The sequence below is a fragment of the Mirounga leonina genome, unplaced genomic scaffold (assembly GCF_011800145.1).
Source record: "Mirounga leonina isolate KUSES-001 unplaced genomic scaffold, KU_Mleo_1.0 Mir_199, whole genome shotgun sequence".
NCBI classification, from domain to species: Eukaryota; Metazoa; Chordata; class Mammalia; order Carnivora; family Phocidae; genus Mirounga; species Mirounga leonina.
The window spans coordinates 2,033,764-2,050,251 of record NW_023270498.1 but is presented as its reverse complement, the minus strand read 5'-3'; the positions used below and the strand labels follow the sequence as shown (position 1 = coordinate 2,050,251).

Here is a 16,488-nt window from a genome sequence, read left to right as displayed (position 1 = left end):
TCTGAGGTGTCAGGTCTGGGATTGCAGACTGGCTTCCAGGAAAACAGGCCTTCCCTGGCCACCCCCCACCCCGCCCCAAACAGATGGGCTCAGTGAGGGCAGGAGCCCACTTTCCCCACTGAAGTCCCCCTCTCCGACTGGGATTCTGTCTCGGGCCCTGCAGGTGGGGCTGTGCGCACGTGTCCGTGGGTCTCTAGGGAAGGGCTCTCCGTGTCCACCTCCCTGGGCCTCTGCCCTAGACAGCTTCATTCCTGTACGATTTGGTCAGGACATATTGCTATCCTGGTGGTCCATCTGGACTGTGGTCAAGAGATGCACGCTTGGCCTGGCCCTTGGTTTGTCAGCCACGGTTGGGGAGCTGACCTCAGCAAAGTTACGTTCTCTGCTGTCCGAGGCTTGGCTGGGAAAGTCGCCAGAGCTTCCCAGGTCCTGAGGCTGCCCAGGGTCAGCACTCCCTGCCCAGGCTCTGCGGGGGAGACTCCTGGGTCTTCTGGGGACCCCTGGCCACAGCTCTGTGCAGGAATCACTGCTTATCTTTTTTTTTTTTTTTTTAAGATTTTATATATTTCTTTATTTGAGAGAGAGAGAGAGAGTGTGTGTGCATGGGGAGGGAGGGGCAGAGGGAGAGAGAGAAGCAGACTCCCCACTGAGCAGGGAGCCCGACTCGGGGCTTGATCCCAGGACCTGGAGATCATGCCCTGAGCTGAAGGTAGACACCCAACCAGCTGAGCTACCCAGGCGCCCCAGGAAACACTGCTTATCTTGAGATCCGCATCATAATCTGTGCACCGCTCACCCCATGGTGCTTTTGAATTCGGTGCTGAACGTGAAAAAAGCAATTGGAGCATCAGGGGTTGGTACTCATTTCAGTAATCTAGTGAGTTCACCGATTAGATCACACACAGCATAAAGGAAAGAGGATGGTAATATGCTTGTTTGAAATTAAATCACAGTTTTTATTATAAAGCACTGTTCGTAAATTCTGTGTGTCTGGTTTTGTAACATGCAATGTACCAGGTGAATGGATTATTGTCATCCCCTCTTATGTCTGCAGGATGAAGTTCGGGTGTTATCGATGCTTTATCCAGGAGATTTCGTCTCTTTTGGAATAAACCTGTATTTCACTAAAAGAAGTTTAAGAAGGATGCAAATGTGAAGAGGAGACGGAGGGAAAGAACTTCACATGTCCACAAGTTCAGGTCTGGACAAGTTCCCTGAGCAAGGGACCACGTTTTTTTGTAGCCAAAGGTTCACAGAAGTTTGGGGGCGCTTGACTCGCTCCAGGGCATGGAGGGGCGGTCCGCAGTGACATCTCTCTCTTGGTCATCTGTGGTTGGGGACGCATGGCTGTGCTCGCATCTATAAGGGAAGCGTTTTCTCCTTCTAGCTCAGATACCATTTTTAAAAATAAACTTTTTCTTTTAGAATCGCTTTAGATGTATAGAAACGTGGCAAGGACAGTGCAGAGTTCCTGGATAGACACCCTCTCCCTCTTTGTTCTCCCATCGTTACCCCGCCTTCCACGGTCACATTGTCACAGCTGAGGCAGCAGGGCTGGGAAGTCACACTTAACTAAAAGCCCACGGCGTATTCGGAGTTCACTCATGGGAGCCCACTGGCCTTTCTTTGTCCCAGGACCCCGCCTAGGACACCAGGAGACATTTAGTCCTTGTGTCTCCTCGGGGTCCTCCTGGCCACCACAGTTCTCAGACTTGGCTTTTGATGACCTTGGCAGTTTTGACGAGCACTGGTCAGGTGTTTTGTGGACCACCAGCCGCTCAGTTGGGATTGTCTGGCGTTTCCTCCTGGGTAGGCTGGGGTTCAGGGTGGGCTGGGAGGGAAACAGAGAGGCTGAGCACCATCCCCACCACCTCATGTCGAGGGCACCTGCTCCCAGCACCACTCACTCGTCACCCTGACCTCCTGGCTGAGGTCCGGGACCCCCACCCTCTGCTCTCTCTGTAGAAGCAGCTCAGTGGGGGCAGCCAGGCTCGGGGGTGGGGAGAAAGCCCCGTCTCCCTGTCTCCTTGGTGGGGAGCTAGACCCATAGACTGTTTGGAAATCTTCTGTGAGGGAGATTTGCCTATTCTGATACATTCCTTCAATCAGTCAATCCATCAGTATGGACTCGTGGTTATTTATATTTATACTTTGAATTATAACCCAAAGCTCTGTTTATATTGTTGCTCAAATTGCTCCAGGTTTGGCCACCGAGAGCTCTTTCATGTTGGGGGCCGTGTCCCTCCCACTGCCTCAAGCTTTTTGTGCTCTGAGCACGGCCTCACTCTCTGGCCCTACATGGTGCTCCAGGCTCAGCGCATGGGTTTCCTTCCCGGACCCAGAACCGCCGCCTCTCCCAGAGGCCCTGGCTCCTCTCAGTGGGGAGCAGGATTAGCAAGGGTGCCCAGGGGCTGGCTTTGCTCATTGTCACTGGGGTCACTCCTTCCAGGTCTTCTCCAGGGGTGTTTTATTTTAAACTTTTTTTTTTTTTTTTTTAAGAGAAAGAGCGATCAAGCGCAGGTGGTGAGGGGCAGAGGGGGAGGGAGAGAGGGAATCTCAAGTAGGCTCCGAGCCCAGCGCGAGGCCCGACGTGAGGCTTCATCTCACGGCCCTGAGATCATGACCTGAGCCGAAATCAAGAGTCGACGCGGAACCGGCTGAGCCACCCAGGCGCCCCTCCAGTGTCGTTTTAAATAAAGGGTCAAGTGCATTCCACAGGAAGGCTGCCGGCTTGTGTGTGACCGCAGGCAGTCACCTCAGCTCTCTGGACTGGGAGCTGGGCCTGAGGCTCCCTGAGGCACCTTTGCCTTCTCCCACTTTGGGACCCTCTTCTGAACACGGAGGGTGGAGTCCATACATTCTCAAAGGTGTGGAGAGCATGTTTCACCCCTCAGGGCACTGGACTAAATGTCACTTAGCGCTCCTGGACGTTCTGGACCCCTCAGAGTTGTTCATTCTTCCAGGATCACCCATTTATTCAACACTCACCCTCCCTGAAGACTCGCTGAGGTCCACGCACTCAGCGACTGGGGAGGCAAAGACATAATCAAGGAGAAGGCAGGCAGGAGCACCAAGGACCACTGCGGTTCTCCTTCGGTGGGGCTGCCTGGACATGTGATCTCAGGACAGGTGGGCTCTGCACCTGCGGGGCGGGAGGACGAGGTGCTGGTGCTCCAGGCCAAGGGAGGTGGGATGGGGGGAGGAGGCCACGCCCACCTGCTCCAGACCTGCCAAGAAGCTCCTTCTTCGGGTGGCGCCAGTTATCACCCCTTGGCTCAGACCTCTCTGGAAGCCCCAGCAGGTAGGTTCCTGAGCCCTGATCCCACTAGGAATGCGTTTGGCTGCAGGAACAGAACACCCAGCCATCAGGGCTTCAATGACGGGCCCCAGATGTCCCGAGCCAGTCCGCCCTGTGGCGGCTTTCTTTCCCCTCGGCCGTGGTCCTGTTTGTCCTCGTGCTCTTTGCCTCGGGTCTCCTAAGTGCCACCCAGGGAGGGGCCATCAGGAGGGAGAGCAGTCCCGGCCGCCTGCAGGATGGAGCCCAGCTGGATTCGCTAGGGAGGCTGCTCGTGGGGCAGGGGCAGCTACCCTTCCGTTCTAACCAGGGCAGGACAACTGAGAGCCGGGGAGTCATTCTGGAGATGATCCCAGCTCTGGGACAAAGCAGCCCAGTGGGACCTCGAGGTCCCTGTAATAACCGTCCAGATCCCTTCAATGGACACTTGCTGGCCGGGCTGCTGGGAGGTGGCCCCGGGCTGTCAGCTTCCTTTGGGGATGGCCTCAGGGGCAAAGGGTGGCCTTCCCGGGGTGGCCCACACCCGAGACTGACCCATGTGCTCCAGGACAGCTCCCAGCGCCGGCACCCACTTGGCCTGCCTCCCTCCCTCCTCCCGGGGTATGACCCTGCTCAGATCTACCTCAGAGCCCACGTCCGTGGCTCCAGCAGTGACACAGGTCGGGGGCTCCCAGGGCCGTGGCTGCAGAAGATGGTGTGGGCGTGCATTTTGGCAGAGAGGGTACCAAGGTTCCACGGGTTCGGGAAAGGTTCCGGGGAACAGAAAAGTCGAGGTGCTGGGCTGTGGCTGTAGATTTGTGTGTTTGGGGGGAGAAGCATAGGGAGGGGAGGGGGCCCTGTCCCAGCAAGCTCTAGAGGAGCACGGTACCTAAGTGCATCACACCGGCTTGCGGTCCTGCTCTGGCCACAGCACCATGGGTAAGTGCATCCCGTGTCCTGCTTCCTGCTGCCCCTTCCAGTGGCTCTCTGGAAAATGTTACTTTTCAGGGCAAGGAAATCAGAAAATTATCCACATCATTGCCCACATGCTGCCTTTGACCCAGGGATACTGAAGAGTCAGACTTCGGCGGTGGCCAAGTCCATCTTCATGGCAACAACAAGCTTCCAGAAAGTTTTTTCAGAACTCCTGTGGGAAGGAACAAGAGGAGCTCTGGGCACTGGAGATGCGGCAAGCCCCTGGCCAGACCCGCGCCTGCCCCGTCTGCAGGGCTGGGAAGGGAGTGGCCGTTTCGGTCTGAGACTTTTGTTTTCAGATTTGAGATATTTTTGGATGGGTAAGGATGGAAAAAATGCGTGTCCCTTTTTCAGATAATTGCAACATGCCTTGCTGTTCAAGTTCTTGGAAACTCAAAGTTGTGGGCTGGGAAGTGGGAGTTCCTGGACCTGGGAAGGCCCCCCGCGCCAGCCTCTGGGCAGGCGTGGGCATCTGCACTTCGGTGGATCAGGGAGCCAACTGCTCGGGCTAACGGAGGATGCACAAGAACACCAGGTCCAGTGTGCCTCCCTTCTCGGGCTCTGCGGAGGGATGTATGAGGACAGACACTGTCTCAATAAGCCTCCAAGTGTCCACAGTCCCAGAAACAAGGGGGTGGTTGGGGCCGGCCAACTGGCAAGGGGCAGGTGGGACCGTTTGGCTTTGAGGGAGAGCAATTTGAGGACAGAGATTTTACGAGAGGCTGCCTGGCAGGGGCGAGACCCCCAGCTTCCCAGCCGTGCAATCATGGGCAAGCTTATGGGCCTTGCCCCTGCAGGTGGACGTCCTGGTATCTTCTGAAGTTCAAGTTCACTTAGTCGTTCAGCCAGCAGGGACCTGGACATTGCGACAGAGCCTGAGACACAGGATGGATAAATGTGCTTGGCCCTGCGATGTTCCAGCAAAGAGACAAGTCGGCACAACCGTGCCGGATGGATGGGCAGGACAGGGCAGTGTGGGAGAAAGTTACGAGGAGCTTGTTGGCCTGATGGTTCTGGATCTTTATCGTGTTCTGTTGCTGAACAGCTGGGGGACCTTGGGCAGGTTACCTACAATTTCAGCTTGTTTCCGTATGGGTGCAAAGAGGATTGTAATAACACCAGCCTCCGCCCCATTTAGGGGTCCCTCTTCCGCTGAGACTCCTTTTCTGGTACCCCTTGCCTTGTCCTGCGGGCTGTTGGTCTGGGGTCTCCTGGAGGGCAGGAAAAGGGTCTGTTCTATTCCTGAGTGCTCTGGAAGCATTTGCCTCAGGGAATGAATGCCCAGCTCCGTCTGAGGAAGAGAGTCATGGCTTTTGACCTCTTGAGAAATCATGCTACCCTCTAGAGCAAGGCAGGGGTTGCTGGTCTTTCCAAGAGGCCTTGCAGGGTAGGAGTGCGATTGGAGCGGGGTTCAACCTCCACTCTCAGTGATGAACCGAAGAAGGTCCCCACAAGGCAGGACAGGAGGGCCCGGGTAGGTTTGGGTGTCCATCCCCAATCAGGGGCAGTTCCTGGTAACTGCACCTTAAGATGTGTGCAGCCCTCCCCAGGTGGGATTCTAAGAGAATTTGGTCCCAGCGGCGGATACAACCTCTGTCTCTCTTCTGAAGGATGTAGGGTGGGTGTGTTCTCACACGTGCTTTCCTCATGTGCGGGGCTTCCCGCACACTCTTGTTGACACCGTTCTTTTGCCTATGAGGAACAGCATTTCTAATTCTGCAGAAGGCTGTGTGTTTCCCAAGGGGATCTTCGGAGGGTGCTGCCCATTTCCCGGATTTCACTAATGGGAAAACAGAGGCTGAGAGACTGTCTGTGGGGATGTTTGGGTCTTGGGGGATGCTGGACTTTCTCTGCCTCTCCTCCCCTGAGGATCCCTCTGGCCTGGGACCTGCTCTCCTAAATGCTCCTGGACAGCCTAAATCCTGCTGGTTTCTCCTGGCTCATTTTAAGAATAAAGTCTTCCCCGAGCCCTCCCTCCATTGGCCGGACCTTCCAGAGACTTCTAAAGCATCTTGCGCTTTGCCCTTCATGGCTGTGCTGCTTTATGTCTGCAGGACCCTGCTACGAGTGTAAGCTACAGGCGGGGAGCGAGGCCCGGGTCCCAAGAGCACAGTAATTACAGCGCGGAATGAATGAATGAACGAACGAGTGAGTGAGAGAACGAATGAACAACCGGTTTTGCAGGGGTCAGGACTGCAGCCTCCCTCCGCCCCCGACTTGCGGCGCGGGAACTCTCGGCGCAGGGGCCGCCGGGTGAGTCACCATCTGGCGGTCCCTCCGGGCCGGCGGGGAGGTCCCGGGGGCGCACGGGGGCGCACGGCGGGGCGGGCCCGCCCGGCGCGCGCAGGGCTGCGCGCTGAGGCCAGGTGACCGGCGGCCGGGCGCGGCGGTGGCGATTGCCCGCGCCGCCTCGAGGGGGCCCTGCGGCGGGCGCGGCGGCGAGCCAGGAGGACGGCCCGCCCGCGCGCTGCTGCGCTGCTCGGCGCCCGGCCTGCTGCGGCCATCGCCCCGCCGGACGCGCCGCTCGCCCAGGTACGGGGCCGCACCGCCGCCCGCTTTGTTTCGGGCCGGCGCCCGCGAATGCGCGCCGGGCGCAGGGAGGGCTCGGGGCGCGCGCGGGAGCGAGCCGGCCCGGGGTCCGGGGACCCGGCGCGGGGCCGGCGGCGCGGATCCGGAGTCCGGGTCCGGGTCCGGGTCCGGAGGCGCGGCCGGAGCGGCACCGCGCGGCGGCGCCCGGCGGACTTCGCTCTCTGGGACGCGTCCCGAGACTGCGGGGCGGAGAGCCGAGCTCGGGGCCCTCTTTGATCTCGGCGAACGGGCTCCGTCCCCGTCCCCGTGCTGGGCGGGAGGGGGGGTGTCCCCGGGCGCTCCCTCCTTCCGAAGGAGCGGGATCCGCGGGCCCCGCGCCACCTGTGGCACGTGCCCCCGGCCCGCCGGCGCGGTCGCTGACAAGCCGCCGGGGGGGAGGGTCCGGGCGCGCAGGGCGCGGGCGGGGGTCTGCGTGCGGGTGGGCACCGCGGCCTGACAAGGGCTCTGGGGCTTTGCTCCAAGTGATACGAAGATCAGTGTGTGGCGGGAAGGGACTGCAGAGCTGCCCTCGATTCTTCAGACAGCGCTAGAGGGTGACCCCCACTCTCCACGGGGGTTAATACCAGCGCCCTGGGATGTGTGGGGCCAGCAGGGAGCACTGTCGCGGGTGGTCACTGCCTACTTACCCAAAGCCCCCATCCCGAGGCGGGGGTCCCAGGCCTTCACACACTTTGACTTTCTGGGGGTTTCACTCCCTGTGACACGAATGCTTGAGCCTCCAAGACTCTAAAAATATACCGAGAACAGGAACGTGCAAGTTTTCATTGCATTCATTGCATTAATATGACTACTGCATTAATACCTCAGTGCCTGATGAAACGGCCTTCAGAACCAGCCCTTTGGACATTGTGGTGTGTTTGCTGTGTGCCCATTGCTGTCTTTGAAATGCGGTACTTCTTGGCCCTTTGAAAGAGATTTGCTGTCCTGTGATTCTCCCCTCTTTAGGGCCGGGGAGGTTATATTTGCAAATCAATCAACAAGTATTAAGAAAGGCGTTTCTGTGGAGAGGCCTGGAGGGGCCCGGGAGAGGCCCCGGAGTCTCTGCAGCTGGTGGGTGGAAGGAGCAGGGCCCTGCTGCAGGGAATGAGGGGACCTTTGTGCAGTGGTTGCTGACTGGGAACCGGCAGGAGGCCAGACTCCTGACCTCAGAGACAAAGTAATAGTAACTTACTTTGCAATCTTGCAAAGGAATGGTGACCTCAAAGTATAGCGCAGTAAGAGCACGTTCTTCTTGAGTGTTTGCTTGTGCTAAATGCTTTGCATGCGTTCCTTTTGCATTTCTTCCACATGGCAACCCTCAGAGGGAGCTGCGATTTTGCCCCATTTTATGGGTGTGCAAACGGAGGCAAAGAACAGGCTAGGTGTCTTGTCCAAGTTGATGAAACGGGGTGGCGCAGCCCAGGGGCTCGGCACGCCTGACCGAATGGATGCATATTCTGACAGCAGATTTCTCAGCTGAGATGCCAAAGCTCATAGTGGCAGTGGAGGAATTCTTTGCAAAGCTCTGAGAAGGCAGAAAAAATAGTAGCTGCTGGGAACTGTGTGCTCCTGGATGCAACTGACTACTTTTCCCAAGCGTAGCTTTGGCACCTAATGGTTTCAGATGGAGCAACTTACAAATGAGACCCTGGGAGCTAAAGGTTACAGGATGAAATATGTTCCCGCAGGGGATGTTGCTGATGGGGGGGGGGGGGTTAAAAAAAAAAGGCCTGGGAAGGAGGCAAAAAGGCAAGAAGAGGCCACTGCACAAAGGCATTGTTGCCATACTGCCCCCCCCCCCCCGCATTCAAGATCGCTTCCATCAAAGTGCTGCTGAAGGGGACTTGGCTCCTCTTAGGTGCGGGAAATGTTAGGAATCTGTTCTACTGCGCTGAGTCCTTAGAACTAAGGGCTGGGTCATCGCGCCCCACAACTGTTCAGGCTAGGAACAGTTACTTCTTGATGTCTGTTCCTTTCCTGTAAAAGCAGGAAACGTGACTCTCCAGGTTTCTGGAGCTTCCTGTGGGACCCTGCCTATGGGGACAGTGTTTGGTGAACGCCCACATCTGCGCGTGGGTCCACGAGGCGGGCCCTCCTGCAGGCAGATCGTGCTGTCCCTCTCCTTGTGCACTCGGGGACGTCTGGGTCTCGGCTGTGTGTCTGGGGCTGGTGCAGCCCTGCGGACTGTTCTGGAACCCCCCCCCTCCTGGGGGGGCTGCCTGTGCTGAATGGGAAGGAGGAGGCCAGTGAAAGCAAGGATGACCACCACCTGGGGCCAACCTTAGAAGCCGCCGTAGTGCCCCCCTGTGTCACTGAGGGGATGAGGGTCATCCATGATGACCCCTACACATTTTGAAAAGAGTTACGTTAATTTTTTAAAAAAGAAGGTGGTGATGTGGTATTAATAAATTTTGTCCCGAGTGGGCTAAATTAATGACAAATTTATGTTTAAGGAGTCTTGGTCAGTAATCAGGAAAATTCCCTCCGGTGGAGCATTCTCTGATCAGGGAAGGGAGGTGTTCCTCGCGGCCACCAGCTCTGGGAGAGAAGCCTTCCCAAGGCGTTCCTGGGCTGGGCAGGAAGCCTGGCCCCCTCCCCACCCCCGCGAGCTTCCCCCTGAACCCAGCCTAGTGACCTTGCAAGAATAACTCCTTTTGAATGCACAGCTGTGCTCACCGACGCGGGGCACTTGCTGGACAGGATCTGATCTTCGCCCAGCCTCGCAAGGCGTGGTTTTTGTCTGTATTTTCCAGCATTGGGCCCTGAGACTCGGCGAGCTTAACTAGCTTCCCCGTGTCATGGGGCTGGTGGGTCTGGGGACAGAGCCTGTCCTGCCTTGGCCACCAGGGGCCGAAGCCTGTAAGTGGATGGCGTGGCGTGGTGCGGGGGGCCTCCTGGATTGGAACCCAGGCCCATCTGCAGTACTGGGACTTCTTCCCGAGTCCAGGGGTCCCCACGGTTCCCCGTGAGGGGCTGGCGAGGTGACCCCTGTTGGCAGGGCTCCCTCTGCAGCTGCTTCCTCGGACAGGGAGGCTGTGTCTCTCTCTGCTCCTCTCTTCCTTCCTCCCTGAGCTCTCATTGTGGCACGTGGGGGGCTCCCGCCTTCTTCTTCCTCTGCTCTGGAGAGATGGTTATGCTCCGTACCCGTTGCAGCCCCGGCTTTGTTCTTCAGCGTTAGGAGACGTCTGTGGGACCCTGTTCCAGCTTCCCGAGGGGGGAGCAGCTGGTTCACAGCCCTCCCCGGGGCCCGGCTGCGCCCGCGGGCACCATTCCACGCTGCGCCCGTGGGCACCGGCCAGGCCGCTGAGGGTCTCGGCGGCACTCGCGGTGCCCAGAGGCAGCGGCCGGGTGTGCCCGGGTGGCATTTCAGCACAGACTTGAGGAGACTGGCCGCCAGCCGTGCAACCACTCCCTGAGGTTTGGAAGACCCGAGAGTGACGAGTAGCTCCGAGCCATGGGGGCAGGCAAGTGCTCTGGGGCGCGGCCCCAGGCCTGTGCTGCCACCGGTGGCTGCTTGCAGGGGAGGCCTGCCCGAGTCAGGACCCCGCTCCCGCCGGTGGCCCACAGCTGCAGGGTGCCGCGTGTCACTCATCGGGAGCGGGGCCGGCCCACATCTGGCCGGCCAGCGAGGCGCCCTGGGGCCGGGCCGGGCCATTAGCGGGGCGTCTGCGTTCTGTGCACATTCCTCCCGGAGCTGGGGCCGCGGTGCTGGCTCCCGGAACAAAAGGGCTCCATTGACTCGGTCCTGGCCTTCCTCCCTCCTAATTCATCACCTCTCAGGGGTTTCGGGAGGCTCACTCCCTCCCCACTGGTGATTTTGGACGCAGATCAAAGGCGCGGTTCAGGCAGCCCGCTGGGAGGAAAGAGTGGGCTCTGGCGGCCACAGGCTTGGGGAAAAGCCGCCCTTTGTCGCCGTGAGTGTCCTTGGGGTTTCCCACCTGCAGCCTGGGGCCTCGCTGCCCCTCACGGGACTCACCCCGGCAGGCCCCACGGGGCTGTTGTGTGTGACTCGTGGCGCTGGGGTGTCCCTCCCTGGCCACTGCGGACTCTGGTCCTGCTGAATGTCCACAGCCCCGGGGTCTCCTGCTGGAACACCACTTCCTCATTCTTGGAGGCGCTATCTGATCCCCCATGGGGGCCAGCCCTGTGATAACCGGAGGAGGTGGTGGGGCACCTTTGTCCTGCTGAGCCAGGACAGGTGTGTTTCCAGTTCATCACTAAAAGATCTGAAGCGCCCGGTGGGTGGTGGGCGGGGGTGAGGGCAGGGGGCCTATCTGTGCTGTCTCCACTGGGGGGGTTGCTGAGCGAGGCCGGAGGGGCATTTCCTCCTGTCCCGGGGCCCACGAGGGGAGGGGCACTTGTCATCTATACTGCTCAGGGGTAGGAGAAGCTTCCCGGGTAATGGAGGTCTGAGCTTCTTAAGCTGAGTTTTGAGTCTTTTCCTGCAAAACCATTTTCCTGTGCTCTCTGCCGGCTGTAGACTCGGAGAAATGATGCCGCGTACCAGCCGTGCTTTTTGAGTTGACTGTGCCGAGATCCCGCGTGCCACTCTGTGCCCGGCATTTCAGCACCAACAGGGCAGTGACAGCGTGTCCCCACCTGTAACCACCTCTGCATGGGCGTGGGGGTCGATGGCTGCACGGCGCCCCAGGAGTGGACGCGCGGTAGTGGACGTGATGACCAGTTGTGCCCCGTGTCACCTGTGTGCACCCTTGCACGGAGGTTCTTGAGCAAGACTCTGGCTGGTCATGTTCCTGGAAGGACTTCCAAGTCTGGCCGAGAGGTCAAAGAACACAAACTTTTTTTTTTTATTGTAGTAAAATGCATAGAACATAACAGTTTCCATTTTAACTATTTTCTTTCTTTTTTTTTTTAAAGATTTTATTTATTTGACAGAGAGAGAGACAGCGAGAGAGGGAACACAAGCAGGGGGAGCGGGAGAGGGAGAAGCAGGCTTCCCGCTGAGCAGGGAGCCTGATGCGGGGCTCGATCCCAGGACCCCGGGATCATGACCTGAGCCGAAGGCAGACGCTTAACCATCTGAGCCACCCAGGCGCCCCTACTAAGCACATTCTCGTCGTGCAATGCCACCATCCATCCCTGGATCCCTTTTTGTCTCGTGAAAGGAAAACTCTCTCCTCCCCCACGCCCAGCCCCCGTCCCCAGCCCCCAGCTCTCTGGCTCCATGAGTGTGGGTCCTCCAGGGACCTCATAGAAGTAGGATCACACAGTCTTTGTCTTTTTTGTGTCTTTTTTGTGACTGCCTTATTCCACTCACATCCTCCAGCTTCGTCTGTCCCGTGACAGGTGTCAGCATGTCCTCCCATTTAAAGGCTGGATAGTATTCCATTGCATGGACGGACAGCGATTTGTGTGTCCGTGGTTGGACACTTGGGCTCTTCCCTCAGTTGGCTGTCGTGAGTAATGCCGCTGGGAACAAGGATGCACGGGTATCTGTTTTGACCCCTGCTTTTGCTCCTTTTGGGTGTCACCCAGGAGGGGACAAGACTTTTGGAAGTCCCCCCACATATTGCATTGGAGAAACCAGTGCTCATTGGAGCCTCTCGGGGTCCACCGGTGTCCCTGAATGCCGGCGCCCACAGGCTAAAAACCAGGCCTGCAGGCGAAGGAAGAGGGAGGCTTCTTACTGAGCTATTTTGACAGATCGTGTAAACTCTGTGATTAATGGAATGAGAAAGCAGGAAGAATGTCTTTCATTTAAAAAGAAAAAAAGAGCCTTCAGGGTTGCTTGGTTTTATTTTCAATTAAAAGGATCTGATTTTGTTTCTGGAGAATGGTTTTAATTTGGATAAATAGTTCAGTCTGGGAACTGCGTGCCAGAGCCTATGATCTATGAGTGCAGTTACCCAGAGTTCCCTGAGCGGCTTTTCGGAGGGAACACGGACCTGGGCCCTGCGTTGGTCTGTCCTCCGTGTGGTGGTGATGAGCGTCCCGTGCCTGGGAAGGGGTGGGGGGAGGCAGCCCTCCTGACTGGTGTGCAGGACCTATGGGGGGAGTGGGTGGGGGGGGGGTCGGTGGCCGCCCTGGGGGCAAGGGGCCCCAGCCTGGTGGTCGCTGGTTAATTTTTATCCTCCAAGAATGTGTTCACAGCCTCACGTCAGGAATGCCAAGAAGCAGGCCCTCGCCCCACGCCACTTCCCAGTTGGACCAGACTTAGCGGCATCTTTTCCAACGCGGGCATCTGCAGCATCGGTCAGGCTTGGGGGATGCGGAAGGGGTTCTTACAGGCTACAGGCGGGTCCGATGATGGAAGCTTCCGAGGCCAGGCAGGCTTCAGGCCCCGGCACGGGGCTCTCTAAAGCCTGGGCCTGTGCGCCTTCTTTCAAAGGGCTTGAAGTTGGATCTCCGAGTTGGACTGAAGCTGGGGAGGGAGGAAGTCCTGGGGGCTCTGGGGACAGAGCCCTCAGGTGGAGGGACTGTGGGCAGAGGCCCCAGGCAGGAGCGTCCTGGTGTGTCTCTGGGGCAGGGGGAGGGGTAAGAAGGCACAGGAAGGGGCATCCGCTTGTTAAACTAGGACAGGTGTCAAAGCCTTCACTCTCCATGCTGGGTAACCAGTTGGCGGGGGAGGGGGTCTGCGGCTGGTGCGGCCACCTCCCGGGCCTGTGGGAGCTCTAGGATGGATGGGGAGCTGCCCCGGAACGTCCCCGAGTGAGTAGTGCAGCCGCATAGGAGGGAGGGTGGACGAGCGCCTGCTGGTGGCCCACCTGCCAGGCTGCGATTTTAACGGGAGGAGACATTCGCATGAGATTGGGGCAGCGACAGAATTGATTTCTCTTGTCCTCACCCCTCCCCACCCCGTGTACCTAGGAAGGCCCGAGGTACAGGTCACCCGGAAGGGCACAGTTTGCTTTCATAGCATTTCAGCTGTTGCTGGAGGTGCCGGCCCGGGATGCTGTCCCCACACTGACCACTGTCCTCACCCCGCCCCCGCGCGTGCCCACCTCCTCCTCCCCGCCAGGTGGGAGCGAGCGCCCGGCCACCACGGGGCCGACTTTGTCAGAGCTTCCTCCGGGGACGAACACGTCCGCTGCAGCTCTGGGGGGCTGTCTGCAGGCCTTTGTGATTTAGCGCCAGGCCCACGGGGACGTGTGTGCAGCCTCGGCCCTCGGTGGCTGGGCGGGGCCGTCCTGCCCCAGGGTCTGCGTCTCCCGCCAGGGCCTGCTTTTTCACACACGGGTTTGGCTCTTCTGTCTGCGCCGGTCCCAGGCTCAGCACGTGCAGGGGGCACAGGAAGCCGTAGCCGGCCGCGTGCGGCAGGACGGGGGGCCCTGGAGCCGCAGTCCAGCCGACTGTGGCCCCCTGAGGCTCTGTGACCCGCACTCTTGGTCATTGTCTGGCTAGGACCTGCGGGGCTGAGCTCAGCTCTGCAGCCCAGGGCGTTCAGTGGGGGCCCCGACAGGCCCAGCGTCCCGTGTTTGGTGCCAAGCTGGGGCTGGGTCACCGGGCTGGAGCTGTCGGATGTCGGAGCCTTTGGCCGCTGGTGAGCTCTCTCGTTTGCTCTGCATGGAGTGCGGGGCTAACTGCCTGCCTTCCATTTGTCCGAGCCTGTTATTTCTGCTGTGTTCGGCCTGGTGTCAGACCTGTGTGCTTTGAGGACATTCGCATGTCCGTGTCCCGTGCCGAGCACAGAGGACGCCCTCTGAGGCGTCGCTGAACACGTGGGAGGGGGGGTGGGTGGGGCCTGAGGACGCTCCCTGGTGACGGTGTGCACTGGGGGTTTCCTGGGGACCCACCAGCTGTCATTTTCCTTCCTTGTTATTCTTCAGCTACTTCAGCCTTAGGAGGAGCCTCAGTCCAAACAAAGCATTTCCCTCCAGTCCAGCCCCTACCTCCCTCGACATGAAACTGGGAAGGGGGTGGGCTGTGTCCCCATCGCCACAGCCCCCTGTGCCCTTCCTGATGCCCTCTGGGGTCGGGAGTCTCTCTCCCCTCAAATCTGAGCTCTTCCAAGGACAAGAACAAAGCCTGCTGCTTTCATTTCTGTAACATAAGAGCTTTCAGGTCACTTGGTCCCTGGAGCCTCTGTGTCGCCCCCGCATCCACAGCCCATCCCGCACGCATCACAAACCAAGGACACGGTCCCACCCCCGGATGGGAACATTCTAGAAGCTGATTCCTCACTGGGAGAGAGGGACATGCTCACATGTTTCCTCAGGGTTTCAGTAAGTTTTCCAGCCCCACCACTTCCCTTTTTCTGGAAGGTTCTCTCTGCAATTTACTCCATTAACTTCCAGGCGAGGCCCGTTGACGCTTCTCTCAGACTTGAGAATCTAGCCCACTGTTAATTTCTTGGAAAACAGCCACATTTCAAGTCGTCCTGTTATGGAAAGTTGCCAGTAAGTGCCCGCTCGGAATCCAGGCAGGCTCCCTGACGAGAGCGGTGAACACTCTGCTCGATGCACAAAAGAATGTTCTCTTTGGACAGAGCGAGTGGTGGGGTTTCCTTGCAGCCCACACTGTAAAAATGGCAAGAATTATTTCCTTTGTCTTCCGCTCAAAATGGATCCAGTGTTGATGCAGACTCACCAGGATGTGTAATCTCTTGTCTAATATTTAAATGAGGGTTTTGTTCTTGGAAAAGTGCTGGGCACCCAGCAGACCCCTGTGGGGACGAGTCTCCCGACCCACTTATCGGCTTTCTTTCCCGCCGGTCCAAGATCACGTTCACAAAGTCTTTCTTTGGGACTGAGTGCATTTAAAAAACCCACAAAAACAGTCCAAATTCTGGAGAGGTGTTTCCATCCGCGTCATGGTAGGCGTGGTGCCAGAAACCCACCGTTCGCTGTTGGGAGAAGGGATGGGCCAGGTGACAGCAGGAGGCTGACCGTGCTCGAGGGCCACGTGGTCTCTGCCCGTCCGCTGGCCCGTTTGGCCCTTCTCTAAATGGGCAGCGACCCTCTGGAGGGCCGAGGTGTGACTCCATCACCTGCCTCTGTTTCCCGAATGCACTCTTCTGGTCCCAGCCTGATGAGGATGTGGTGCGTGGCCCAGAACAGGCAGCTGTCGTTTGCACATTCCCTCCCTTGCTTATCGCTTTCATGCACCTGACACTGACCGAGCGCCGGCTGTGCCCCAGGGGCTCGTCACTGTCACCACGCTGCAGGAAGGGGGCAGCAGGGTCCACTGGCTTGCTGGCGGGGGTGGACTGGATGTCGCAGGGAGGGCTGCCAGGGGTCTGCCCCTCCGCGGTGGTCTCTTCCTTGGGTCCCTGAGCGCTGTCACTGCCCAGCTGGTCTCCCGTCTCCAGAAGGTCCCGAGAGGAGTCCCCAGGCCCCATGGGGTCCCAGCGCATGCCGAGGCCCCGCAGGGGCAGGCAGCAGTGGGCGGTGGGGGCCAGAGCATCAGGGGAGCCCTGCTTCTCTTCCTCTTTGGGCCGCGGCTGGCCTGAGGCCTTGTCGAAGACCAGCAGGCGATGTCACCCGCCCCACTGGCCGGAGGGATCGGAGGGAGCGAGTCCTCTCTGCACCTGCCCCCGCGGACCTGTGCGGCTCGCCTCAGACACGTGCACCCCTGCTCATTCCACTGTGACCTCTGTGTCCCAGGGACCGGAGACCCAGCCCTGGGGCTCTTTTCTTTTTTTACGTTTACTGAGTTCTTTTTCTTATAAAGTATAGTTGACATCCAATATTATATTAGTGTCAGGCAGACAA

The 16,488-nt window shown here is 58.7% G+C and overlaps 1 protein-coding gene across 1 annotated transcript; it reads right to left on the bottom strand.

Moving 5' to 3' along the window:
* Window positions 1–6,436: 6,436 nt before the first annotated feature.
* On the bottom strand, window positions 6,437–16,130 carry LOC118024564 (proline-rich protein HaeIII subfamily 1-like). The gene is made up of 2 exons (XM_035026539.1): window positions 15,894–16,130; window positions 6,437–7,246 (listed from the first exon to the last, which is right to left on the bottom strand). The coding sequence occupies exons 1-2, from the start codon at window positions 16,128–16,130 to the stop codon at window positions 6,437–6,439; spliced, it is 1,047 nt and encodes a 348-aa protein (XP_034882430.1).
* Window positions 16,131–16,488: the final 358 nt, after the last annotated feature.

What these genes read in the sequence shown, in the direction of transcription:
- LOC118024564 (XM_035026539.1), bottom strand. Translation starts at nt 16,130, where the DNA reads ATGCGCTGGGACCCCATGGGGCCTGGGGACTCCTCTCGGGACCTTCTG. An exon ending in TGGGGCACAGCCGGCGCTCG is followed by an intron (nt 7,247 to 15,893) that starts GTCAGTGTCAGG and finishes ACCCGCACGCAG; the next exon opens with ACCCCCGCCCGCGCCCTGCG.